At 39.7% G+C, this 13,172-nt stretch overlaps 1 protein-coding gene across 12 annotated transcripts in view; it reads right to left on the bottom strand.

The window, feature by feature from the left end:
- The window catches only part of MAP2K5 (mitogen-activated protein kinase kinase 5), a 263,591-nt gene that overhangs the window by 98,511 nt on the left and 151,908 nt on the right, over positions 1-13,172 (bottom strand). For all 12 annotated transcript variants that reach the window (XM_015142546.3, XM_077939621.1, XM_015142547.3 and 9 more), the window contains exon 16: positions 10,949-11,020. In XM_015142546.3, the coding sequence (XP_014998032.1) occupies positions 10,949-11,020 (72 nt within the window). The remainder of the gene's footprint in view (positions 1-10,948; positions 11,021-13,172) is intronic.

Raw genomic sequence — 13,172 nt, 5'->3', positions numbered from 1 at the left:
TTCCATGGGTTTATTTTTAACTTGGTAAAGGTAATTCTAAAACTCACAGTTCTTTTTGTCAAAATAATAGAGCCCAAAAAATCTTCAGAAGATGGCCAGGTGCTGTGGCTCATGCTTGTAATCCCAGCACTTTGGGAGGCCAAGGCAGGTGGATCACCGGAGACCAGGAGTTCAAGACCAGCCTGGCCAACATGGTGAAACCCCGTCTCTACTGAAAATACAAAAATCAGCCAGGTGTGTTAGCGCATGCCTGTGATCCCAGCTACTTGGGAGGTTGAGACAGGAGAATCGCTTGAACGTGGGAGGCGGAGGTTGCAATGAGCTGAGACTGCGCCACTGCACTCCAGCCTGGGCGACAGAGTAAGAGACTCTATCTCAAAAAAAAAAAAAAAATCTTCATAAGATGATGTTACTTGGATGACAATGACAATGACCTTGTGTTGTTCTCTATGTTCTTCACCTATGTTGAGACATTTTTCTAAGTCATGGTCCTTGCTTTCATCATTTAGCACATCATTCAAACCACTTCAATAAAACACTGGTCATGATGAAGAGGGGTCTCAGAGGACTAGATGATGCACCAATTAACCAAGCACATTGAGCCAGGCTGTTCTATGCCTCAGACTCAGGAGACTGGTTAGAAGGGTGGCAAACAGGCAGAAAGAATGAGGATCCAAGTGAAAAGAGCAAAATGCATATGTTATGCATAGGCTAAAGATGGGGCTTTCAGATGGGTGCAGTGGTGCAGCTGTAGTCCTAGCTACTCTCAGGAGGCTGAGGAGGAAGGACTGCTAGAGCCCAGGAATTCAAGGCAAACCTGGGCAACCTAGCAAGACTCTGCCTCTAAAAAAGGGTGGGGGGCAGGCTTTAGGTCTGACTCCTATAGAAATGTCTGTCAGATTATTCATCTCAACCTTAATAAAGTTTATAATAACCCACCACATAGAATCCCAAATCAGAACATATATTTGTACAGCATACTCAGTAAAAATAAGAATATTACAGGACTGCCTTGGTGCCTTTTTAATGTAGATGCATCATCCTAAATACTGCAAATTGCAAGGCTAGCAGAGAACGTATGTTGACTTATTTTTTGACTCAAGAAGGACCCACTTAAAATTCACTTTTGCAGATATGACTGTTTACTTCCCAACTACAGATTTATGTTGTGAACGCAAATGACACAAGAATATAAATGGAATAATTACTTAGTAAAAAATGAGAGTGGGACTTTCTCCTTAAGCCATTCTTTAGAAGAGATAAGCACTGAACAGCCTGTGAAATTCAGAAATTATGCCCTAAAATGTTTTAGCCACCCCTAATAAAATTATTAAACTTGGTAAAGCCCTTATTATATACCAAACTCATTTTCATTTTAAAGTTTAGCCCTGAAGTCTTCAACAGAGACTATAAGGTTAATAATCCTAAAATTCTCCTAGGCAACTGAATCAGTATAAGCTTTCCAGAAGAGGTAAACAAATATTCCAGGGCAGGATTACCCTCCTAGTTTGTCCTATTTCAGGAATTTTACATCCTTGTTAGTGCGTCTCACTACTTTTTCATTTTCTTTTTGCATTTTCACATTGATTCTTGCTAATGAAGTTTCAAGGAAAAGAACTACAGTTCCACACGGGTTCTCTTCCCCAATACAGTGTGAACCCACACAAACCCCACATGTGTCAATGACCTTTAATGATTCCATAACTAATCCACAGGAGGGGAACTACAACACATTTAAAGATCTGAGTTAAACACCACAAAACAAACAATGGAGAAATGGCCCAAATTCTTCCCATCAAGTCAAACTGTCATACATTAGTCAAGGTGAATAATCTTTTTTTCCCTTCCTAAGGATAACTTTCATCTTTTTGTTACATCTGCCAACTCCAAATATTACATGCAGGTGACAAAAACCTGGAAGAGATGACCTTTATCCCCCCAAAAGAGGGATGCTCTACTGAAAGGAGAGAGAAGCAATTCTGTCCCTGGGTAAAAGATAGTCTGACATTAAAGTTTCTTTGCTTAAGGCATAAATGTACCTGTCTGTGATTTTTTTTTTTAATGGCACATTTTAGCGGCATGTAGCATCATCTTTTATGAAAGAGTGTGGCAAGAGGCCTTGTTATGACTCCCCATGGGGGCTGTGACAGCATATTAACAAGGCAATGGGCAGCAGGAAGAAGGCAGGCAAAGAGGAACCCTGTCATTTCAGGGGTTTAAAACAATGAAGGCATTCAGCCGGGTGCAGTGGTGTACCTGCAGTCCTAGCTACTCAAGAGGCTGAGGCAGGAGGATTACTTGACTCCAGGAATTCGAGGCAACACTGGGCAACATAGCAAGACCATGTCTCTAGAAAAAAAAAGTGGGAGGCAGGAGGCAGCCCTCAAGTCTGACAGCTGTAGATTGAACTTTCTGCTTCTGGCATCACCAAACCTCAGAGATGAGGGTTTATGGAACTGGGGGGAAAGGGTGCTAGGGAGACATAGAAGAGACAGAAAACTCTCATGCCCATTTTTGTCTCTGATTCTTTTTTTTTTTTTTTTTTTTTAAAGACAGCATCTTGCTCTGTTGGCTAGGCTGGAGTATGGCTACAATCATAGCCCACTGCAGCCTCAAACTCCTAGGCTCTAGCAATCTTCCTGCCTCAGCCTGCCACGCAGCAAGCACTACAGGCACACATCACCATTCCCTGCTAAATGAAAAAAAAAATTGTTTTTTTTAGAGATGGGGTCTTGCTATGTTGCCCAGACTAGTGTTGAACTCCTGACCTCAAGTAATCCTCCTGCCTCAGCCTCTCCAAGTGCTGGGATTATAGGAACGAGCCACTAGGCCTGGCCTGTATTTGATTCCTGTGTAATTTCAGGGAAATTCCTTTGCTTGGTTTCCCATATTTTTATCATTTTTTTTTCTTTACCACAGGTACCCTAGGAGAATAAACTGGTTAACTTAAAACACTTTGAAGAAGGCATGCACACAAACAGGTAGTGAAACTACACTAGGGGAGACCTTGCATACTTTGACATTTGATCTCTCCTTAAGTGTTTACAAGGATCCATACCTTAGAGCGTGCTGGGAAATGGGGAAGGGATCCTCTATCTTTCCCCTCTTTCTCCTAGTGGCAAACTCTGTTCAAGACCAATCTCCCTTACATGTCAACTCCTTTGTGTGAAATCCCAGCCCCTTCCTCTTGTGGCTCAGAGTCCTTCATAAACATTTCTACTGAAGACTCATCACACTATTCTGGGCTTTAGGTATCTTTCTTTCCTACCAGAGGTGGGCTCTCCTCAGCTCTGTGTGCCCCACTCTCCAGGGCCTGGCACAGGGCAAGTGCTTAAGTAAGAATTATTGAAGAAAGGAAAGTTTCTGCTAGAAAGAGAATTTTGTTTCTGAAAAAACAGAAGACGAGCAATTCTTGCAAAGTGTTGACTATGTTACAGAATGCAGTTTGTTCCTCAGATTCCAAAATGCTACTGAGATTCATACTTCTGTCTATAGTGATTTTAAATTGGATTTACTACATCTATTCCTAGTATACTATGGTAAAAACAAAGAAGAATCTTGGCCTTCAAGTACTTCTTTTGCACGAACTTCCTAATCCCTTCAGGTAATGTTCTCATCATATTGGCCCTTAAGGAAAAACAAGAACTGGCCAGACATGGTGGCTCACGCCTATAATCCCAGCACTTTGGGAGGCCGAGACAGGTGGATCACAAGGTCAGGAGATCGAGACCATCCTGGCTAACATGGTGAAACCCCGTCTGAACTAAAAATACAAAAAATTATCCGGGCGCGGTGGCACGCACTTGTAGTCCCAGCTACTTGGGAGGCTGAGGCAGGAGAATCGCTTGAACCTGGGAGGCGGAGGTTGTAGTGAGCCGAGACTGTGCCACTGCATTCCAGCCTGGGTGACAGAGCAAGACTCTGTCTCAAAAAGAAAAAACAAGAACCTTGGGTTTCTCTTGTAATCTTCACTACTGAATCCCCACAATTTCTCATGTATGGACTCAAAATCTCCTACTTCTCTTCCCTATCACGTTTTTCTTTACCTTGGACCCCAAATAGATTAGGTATAAAAAAAATGCCAGGGGCCTTACACTATTCTCTAATGACTTACTGGTCTATTACTTGTGTTGGTACCATGTTGTATGGGGGTAATAAGCCCCTAGAGGTCAGGGGCTACAATCCCATAGTTCCTTCTGAAGGCATTTAGTTAAGCATCATGTACAGAGGTGCTCAACAACTCTCTCTGATGATCATAATCTGATTTCTCTTTGCAACCTCTAACAACATCTCTTCCTCCTGCTGTAACACCCGGCTCCTTACCATCCATTTTAAAATACAAGGAGCATCAAAAGGCCTAGCTCTTCCTGGCCCTCACTCCTGACCATCTGGTTATCTGCTCTCTACCACATGAGCCAACACAGTCCTTCCGGCATTCAGGTGTCCCACCCTCAATGCTGACACTTTTTCACACAGTTCTCTGTACCTAATCCTCTTCGATCCTGAAAATTCAACGAGTCTGTTTTTTTCAGTCTTCCAGAGAATATTCAATAGTTTATCTCCAGGATAAATGAATATCATCAACAAAACCCAAATATATCAATGGCAATCTCCTTCCTTACACTACAAAAAGTCTCTTTTTATTAATCTTTGCACCCCAGCAACCAGCAAAATACTGGCAGACAGACACATATTTCAATATGCAACATAAATATATTTATTGAGCACCCGTCTTCCTACCTACTTAAACTGATCTCCCTGTTTCCACACCTGCCTCTCTATAGTCATGCTCCACAGAGCACTCAATGATACTGTGAAAATTTAAGTCAGATCATTTCTTCTAAGAGTAATACATAAAGTCCTTAGCATGGCCTACAAGGATATATTTGCCCTGGCCCCTGGCTACCTCTCTAAATTTATTTTTTCCTATTTTTCCCTTGCTAACTCCACTCAAGTCACACTGGTCTCTCCCTTCCTTAAAAATGCTGAGAGTGTACTCTATCTTGGTGCCTTTTGCTATCAGGTGGCTCTCTTCTCTCATAGCATTCAAGTATCTGCTCAAGTGGTACTTTACCAGAGAGGACTAGTCTGCTTTCTTTTCTTTTCTTTCTTTTTTTTTTTTTTTTTGAGACGGAGTTTCACTCTCGTTGCCCAGGCTGGAGCACAATGATGCGATCTCGGCTCACTGCAACCTCCGCCTCTCGGGTTCAAGTGATTCTCCTGCCTCAGCCTCCCGAGTAGCTGGGATTACAGGCATGTACCACCATGCCCAGCTAATTTTTTGTATTTTTAGTAGAGACAGAGTTTCTCCATGTTGGTCAGGCTGGTCTCAAACTCCTGACTTCAGGTGATCTGCCCACCTCAGCCTCCCAAAGTGTTGGGATTATAGGCGTGAGCCACTGAGCCCGGCCTAGTCTGCTTTCTTTTTCTCCATAGGACTTACTCTCACCTGACAAATTACATATTTAGTTATCCCTTTGTTTTCTGTCCTTCCCCTCATGCCCCAGCCCTCCCCAAATGGTACTCCATGACAGGCAAGACTTCAGTGTCTTTTCCTTATTCTATCCCCACTGCTTATACAGCAGGCACAGCAGGAGCTCAACACATGAATGCATAAATGAATGTAGAAAGGATGAATGGTGAACATTTATATGTGCTTTAAATCTTAAATCTAATAGTTATGTGCTCTTATAGTAGTGCCATGCCTCTGCATTTTATGCCATTTTATCACTGTCTCAGTCACACAACTCTAGAGTTGGTGTGTGAAAGCTAAGGAAAGAAAACAACACAATGAGCAGTAGCACAGTCATAGAATGTTAGTCTGGAAAGGGGCTTAGAGATCAATATTTTACAAATAAAGAAACTGAGGCCCAGTGAAGAATAGTGGCTTCCACAGGGTCACCTAAAAAACTACTAGCAAATCTGGAACTGTAACCCAGGTCTTTCATTCCCAATCTAGGATTTTTATCTCTACACCATGTCACTTCTCAACTGTCTTACACTATATCCAGTCACTTATAAAATAAATAATAACAATTTAAAATATGCAAAAGGAAATTGTATAACAGCAATCCTGAGTTCCACAAATCAAAAACACTAGTTTTCCCTAAAACGGGATAATAGAATAGGCCTTTGAGGATTCTCTTGGGAGACTCAGCTCTGAGATGTGACCACCATTATCGCTAACTTCTCGGAGGATGCATACATATTGTATTTCCTCTTAGATTGCCTTTTAAGAAGAAGCAGAAGAATATGATTTAATAAACGTTCCATACTTTATTTTTGCTTTCTTTCTACTGTGCAGGTGAATTGAGTTTGAAGATTATTTCCTTACAAATACAATTGCATTCATGCATCACAAAACTCACAGAAAAAGTATTTGACTAAAAAAAAAAAAAGGTTATAAAATCATGATCGCAACTCTATCTATGATATTATTTAAAGAGTCCTTTCTACTTTTCTATTAGAAAAAGTCCTGGCTGGGCACAGTGGTTCCCGCCTGTAATCCCAGCACTTTGGGAAGTCAAGGCAGGAGGAACTTGAGCCCAAGAGTTCAAGACCACCCTGGACAATATGGCAAGACCCTATCTCTACTAAGAAAAAAAAGACTCCACCCCAAATCAACAGAATATACATTCGTCTCAGCACTACACTGTACTTATTCCAAAACTGACCACACAGTTGGAAGTAAAGCACTCCTCAGCAAATGTAAAGTAACAGAAATTATAACAAACTGTCTCTCAGACCACAGTGCAATCAAACTAGAACTCAGGATTAAGAAACTCCCTCAAAACCGCTCAACTACATGGAAACTAAACAACCTGCTCCTGAATGACTACTGGGTACATAACGAAATGAAGGCAGAAATAAAGATGTTCTTTGAAACCAATGAGAACAAAGATACAACATACCAGAATCTCTGGGACACATTTAAAGCAGTGCGTAGAGGGAAATTTATAGCACCAAATGCCCACAAGAGAAAGCTGAAAAGATCTAAAATCGACACCTTAACATCATAATTAAAAGAACTAGAGAAGCAAGAGCAAACACATTCAAAAGCTAGCAGACGGCAAGAAATAACTAAGATCAGAGCAGAACTGAAGGAGATAGAGATACAAAAAACCCTTCAAAAAAATCAACGAATCCAGGAGTTGGTTTTTGAAAAGATCAACAAAATTGATAGACCGCTAGCAAGACTAATAAAGAAAAGAGAGAAGAATCAAATAGACGCAATAAAAAATGATAAAGGGGATATTACCACCGACTCCACAGAAATACAAACTACCATCGGAGAATACTATAAACACCTCTACGCAAATAAACTAAAAAACCTAGAAGAAATGGATAAATTCCTGGACACATACACTCTCCCAAGACTAAACCAGGAAGAAGTTGAATCCCCGAATAGACCATAACAGGGACTGAAATTGAGGCAATAATTAATAGCCTACCAACCAAGAAAAGTCCAGGACCAGACGGATTCACAGCCAACTCTACCAGAGGTACAAGAAGGAGCTGGTACTGTTCCTTCTGAAACTATTCCAATCAATAGAAAAAGAGGGAATCCTCCCTAACTCATTTTATGAGGCCAACGTCATCCTGATACCAAAGCCTGGCAGAGATACAACAAAAAAAGAGAATTTTAGACCAATATCCCTGATGAACATTGATGCAAAAATCCTCAATAAAATACTGGTAAACCGAATCCAGCAGCACATCAAAAAGCTTATCCACCATGATCAAGTGGGCTTCATCCTTGGGATGCAAGGCTGGTTTAATATATGCAAATCAATAAACGTAATCCACCATATAAACAGAACCAAAGACAAAAACCACGATTATCTCAACAGATGCAGAAAAGGACTTTGACAAAATTTAACAGCCCTTCATGCTAAAAACTCCCAATAAATTCGGTATTGATGGAACATATCTCAAAATCATAAGAGCTATTTATGACAAACCCACAGCCAATATCATACTGAATGGGCAAAAACTGGAAGCATTTCCCTTGAAAACTGGCATAAGACAGGGATGCCCTCTCTCACCACTCCTATTCAACATAGTGTTGGAAGTTCTGGCTAGGGCAATCAGGTAAGAGAAAGAAATAAAGGGTATTCAATTAGAAAAAGAGGAAGTCAAATTGTCCCTGTTTGCAGATGACATGATTGTATATTTAGAAAACCCCATCGTCTCAGCCCAAAATCTCATTAAGCTGATAAGCAACTTCAGCAAAGTCTCAGGATACAAAATCAATGTGCAAAAATCACAAGCATTCTTATACATCAATAACAGACAAACAGAGCCAAATCATGAGTGAACTCCCATTCACAATTGCTTCAAAGAGAATAAAATACCTAGAAATCTAACTTACAAGGGATGTGAAGGACCTCTTCAAGGAGAACTACAAACCACTGCTCAATGAAATAAAAGAGGACACAAACAAATGGAAGCATATTCCATGCTCATGGATAGGAAGAATCAATATCGTGAAAATGGCCGTACTGCCCAAAGTAATTTATAGATTCAATGCCATCCCCATTAATCTACCAATGACCTTCTTCACAGAATTGGAAAAAAACTACTTTAAAGTTCATATGGAACCAAAAAAGACCCCGCATTGCCAAGACAATCCTAAGCCAAAAGAACAAAGCTGGAGGCATCAACGCTACCTGACTTCAGACTATACGACAAGGCTACAGTAACCAAAACAGCATGGTACTGGTACCAAAACAGAGATATAGACCAATGGAACAGAACAGAGCCCTCAGAAATAATACCACACATGTACAACCATCTGATCTTTGACAAACCTGACAAAAACAAGAAACGGGGAAAGGATTCCCTATTTAATAAATGGGGCTGGGAAAACTGGCTAGCCATAAGTAGAAAGCTGAAACTGGATCCCTTCCTTACACCTTATACAAAAATTAATTCAAGATGGATTAGAGACCTAAATGTTAGACCTAAAACCATAAAACCCCTAGAAGAAAACCTACGCAATACCATTCAAGACATAGGTATGGGCAAGGACTTCATGTCTAAAACACCAAAAGCAATCAATGGTGACAAAAGCCAAAATTGACAAATGGGATCTGATTAAACTAAAGAGCTTTTGCACAGCAAAAGAAACTACCATCAGAGTGAACAGGCAACCTACAGAATGGGAGAAAATTTTTGCAATCTACCCATCTGACAAAGGGCTAATATCCACAACCTACAAAGAACTCAAACAAATTAACAAGAAAAAAAAACAAACAATCCCATCAAAAAGTGGGCAAAGGATATGAACAGACACTTCTCAAAAGAAGACATTTATGCAGCCAACAGACACATGAAAAAATGCTCATCATCACTAGCCATCAGAGAAATGCAAATCAAAAGCACAATGAGATACCATCTCACACCAGTTAGAATGGTGATCATTAAAAAGTCAGGAAACAACAGGTGCTGGAGAGGATGTGGAGAAATAGGAACACTTTTACACTGTTGGTGGGACTGTAAACTAGTTCAACCATTGTGGAAGACAGTGTGGTGATTCCTCAAGGATCTAGAACTAGAAATATCATTTGACCCAGCCATCCCATTACTGGGGATATACCCAAAGGATTATAAATGATGCTGCTTTAAAGACACATGCACATGTATGTTTATTGTGGCACTATTCACAATAGCAAAGACTTGGAACCAACTCAAATGTCCATCAATGATAGACTGGATTAAGAAAATGTGGCACATATACACCATGGAATATTATGCAGCCATAAAACAGGATGAGTTCATGTCCTTGGTAGGGACATTGATGCAGCTGGAAACCATCATTCTCAGCAAACTATCACAAGAACAGGAAACCAAACACCTCATGTTCTCATTCATAGGTGGGAATTTAACAATGAGAACACCTGGACACAGGATGGGGAACATCACACACCGCAGCCTGTTGTGGGGTTGGGGGAGGGGAGAGGGATAGCATTAGGGGATACACCTAATGTAAATGATGAGTTAATGGGTGCAGCACACCAACATGGCACATGTATACATATGTAACAAACCTGCACGTTGTGCACATGTACCCTAGAACATAAAGTATAATAAAAGAAAAGAAAAGAAAAGAAGAGTCCTTCTTTATTTGAATCAATTTAAATGAGAATTTTTGAAGCACTGGTCAGTATACAGGTTCTATACTACCATAATTCAAACTGATCCACATGTCCTTCTAAGTTATATGCATTTTCTTGTAGATCAATGGTCATTTTATTAAAAAATCATAGCATAGAGTTCTAATGGAGCTACATCTGGAACACTAACATAAAGTCCATTCTAAATACAGCTATAAAGAGTAGATATTGCAATTGTCCTAAATACATACATCCTCTTCGCCCCTCCCTGTCCATCATATCACACCACCCCTTAACCCACATACAGATCTGATATGACTATACTGGAATGAGGTGATTTTTTTTTTCTTTTAAAACAAACATATATAACTTACATATCTAAATGAGTAGGGCTGTACCTTTTAAACTAATCACCTTTGGAAGTTACATATGCATTCCAACAGGACACCGAATTTTTCTGGAATCCCTCTTTTAGAACACAGGTTCTCCAGATTTAGTGTGTATAAAAATCACCCAGGGAACAGATTAACCATGCAGATTCTTAGAGGTTTGGATTTAATTGGTTTGAATAGGGTCGAAGAATCTGTATTTTTAACAAAGACTCCAGGCAGGTCTTACACAGGTGATCTGTAATAAATAATGCTTTAAAATAACCTCCAGAGTCAGTTCACAAGCCACACAAGGAATCAAAGACTTTATGGTCAAACTCTGTGTGTACATCTATATAACATGCTGAAGGTTTATTTTAGCTTATTCTTTCAAAATCTTCACTTTTCCTGATTGAATATATTAGTACAGATATGCAAGGAAGCGTCTATGTGCAAAAAACATACCTCCATAAAAGAGATTCCTAAGCTCCAGACATCGGAATGAATTCCATACTGCTCCCCTGAAATCCTTTCAGGCTGCAAGGAATCAGAAGGGAGCTTGTGAGTTCACGGATGCTACTCAGGAAAACACATACACCAAAATGAGCTCAGCTAAGGTGAGGAGCCACCAACATCTGCATAGCATTTTACAGATGACAGAACAATTTTACATGTGTGTATATAAGTATTTGTGCATATAGTATAAAATCTATAGAAATTATATATAGATATATTCTTATTGAATCCTCTCCAAGTCCCTGTGAGGAAGACTTTGGAAGTCATTTCACAGATGAAGAAAATGGAGGCTCAGAGTAGTGAGGTAATTTAGGCAAGGTCCTAAGTAGTGAATGAGCTGAGATTTGAATCCAGATCCTCTCCCTCCAAATCCAGTGATCTTCATTGTAGAGTAACAATATACAACATTATATGATATTATTACTTATTTGCATTTTGATATATGGGTCTGGAACAGTAGGGTTTCTTTTAATTTTTTATTTGGAAATAACTTTAAACTTACAGGAAATTTGAAAAAACGAGATCAGAGCAAAGCACATTCCTATTTCCTTTACCCAGATTCATCTACTGTTCAACATTTCATTCCACTGATCAGAGTTTCTTTGTATATGAACCAAGGAACAGTTTGAAAGGTCCATTTGGGACTCTGGGTCCTCCACGCAAGATGTATAGCAAATACCTGGTCTAAAAAAGGCTACATAAACACTCTAGTTCAAAAGGAATAATTTCATACTGAGTGGATGCTTCCTGAGCTATCTATCCCTCTAGGATTTAGCATTCAGTACAGTACTTCATAGAAGGCTTTGGAATGAACACATGAACAAATGAATAAGAGAAACAGGTTTCACAAAGGTGGAATGATTGCTAAAGGTTACAGGCTAATCATGGCAAGGCTGAGATCATAACTTACACCCCAATATCCAATTAAATAGATACCAGGATGTATTCATACGGAACTGGCTAGCCAGTTACAGGAATAACATTATTGTCACCATCATTACTATCATCAACAACAAAATTATGTGTGCATTTATTAAAGAATTTCTGTATACCAGGCCTTGTTTTAGTGTTTTTCACGCATATCTCATTTCAGATTCACAAACATCCATGTAACATTGGTACTATTTTATCATCCCCAATTAACAAATGAGGAAAATGAGGCACAGAGAAGTTTAGTTTACTTTATTAACCATTATGGGTGCTGTATCCACTATACAAGAAAGATAGTAATAGTTATCATTTAATGACCACTTACTAGTGTCAGACACTGGGCTAGGTACTTTGTGTCTTCTACTTCATAATGATTCTGCAAAAGTAGGTATTATTGCCCTCAGTTTACAAATGTAAAAACTGAGGCTTAGTTAGTGACATGTTCAAGTCTAGAGCTATGGGTTAGTATTAAATGCACAGTCCAGGAGCGAGGATTCAAAGCCAGTTGTGTCTGACTGCAAAATTAGAGGTCTTTCCAGTGAGTCAAAATGACCCCACAACTAGAAGTCAGAAGAGCCAAGCACAGCCTTGAGTTGGTCAGTATTTCTCAATGTGCAGTCTTTGGAGCAGCCATCACAGAACGGCCTGAGGTGCTTACTATTAATACAAATGAACCTCCAGAATCAGAATCTCTGGGGATGGGGCTAGAGATCCTCACTTAAAAAAATAATTTCTCTGGGTGATTCTTTGGTACACTTAGCTCCAGTCACTAAATACTTCCATGTTCCCTGGAGAGACAATGACCTTTCAGATCTCCCTGCTTTCCTCTTCTCTGCTTAATGACCATGTCTCACACAGATCCTGTTTGAGGGTGAAACCTTTCTCTACTCCTACAGCAGAATTATAAATTCCTGCTTCTGTACTTCATTAAAATGCTGTTCATATCTTATTATTTATCACACTGTGTTATAAAATCATCTGTTTTCTAGTTCGTTTTTCCTAAGAGGCAAAGAGTGTACCAGGCAGACATACCTAGTACCTTGCCGGACACATAACAGATATGCAGTCAATGCATGCTGACTGAAGGGATGTAATACATGTTTACTGTATGAACAAATAAGTTCCTTAGAGAGTTTTAATATAACTTCCTCATACATTGCTATTCATGTCTGTCAAGAACTTCTAACAAACATGAAAATCCTAAAATCCTCTAGAATTATTAAAGAAATAACTAAATGTTGCC

The sequence above is a fragment of the Macaca mulatta genome, chromosome 7 (assembly GCF_049350105.2).
Source record: "Macaca mulatta isolate MMU2019108-1 chromosome 7, T2T-MMU8v2.0, whole genome shotgun sequence".
Classification (NCBI taxonomy): domain Eukaryota; kingdom Metazoa; phylum Chordata; class Mammalia; order Primates; family Cercopithecidae; genus Macaca; species Macaca mulatta.
Note: the sequence above shows the minus strand (reverse complement) of the source record. Positions and strands in the feature narration are given on the sequence as shown.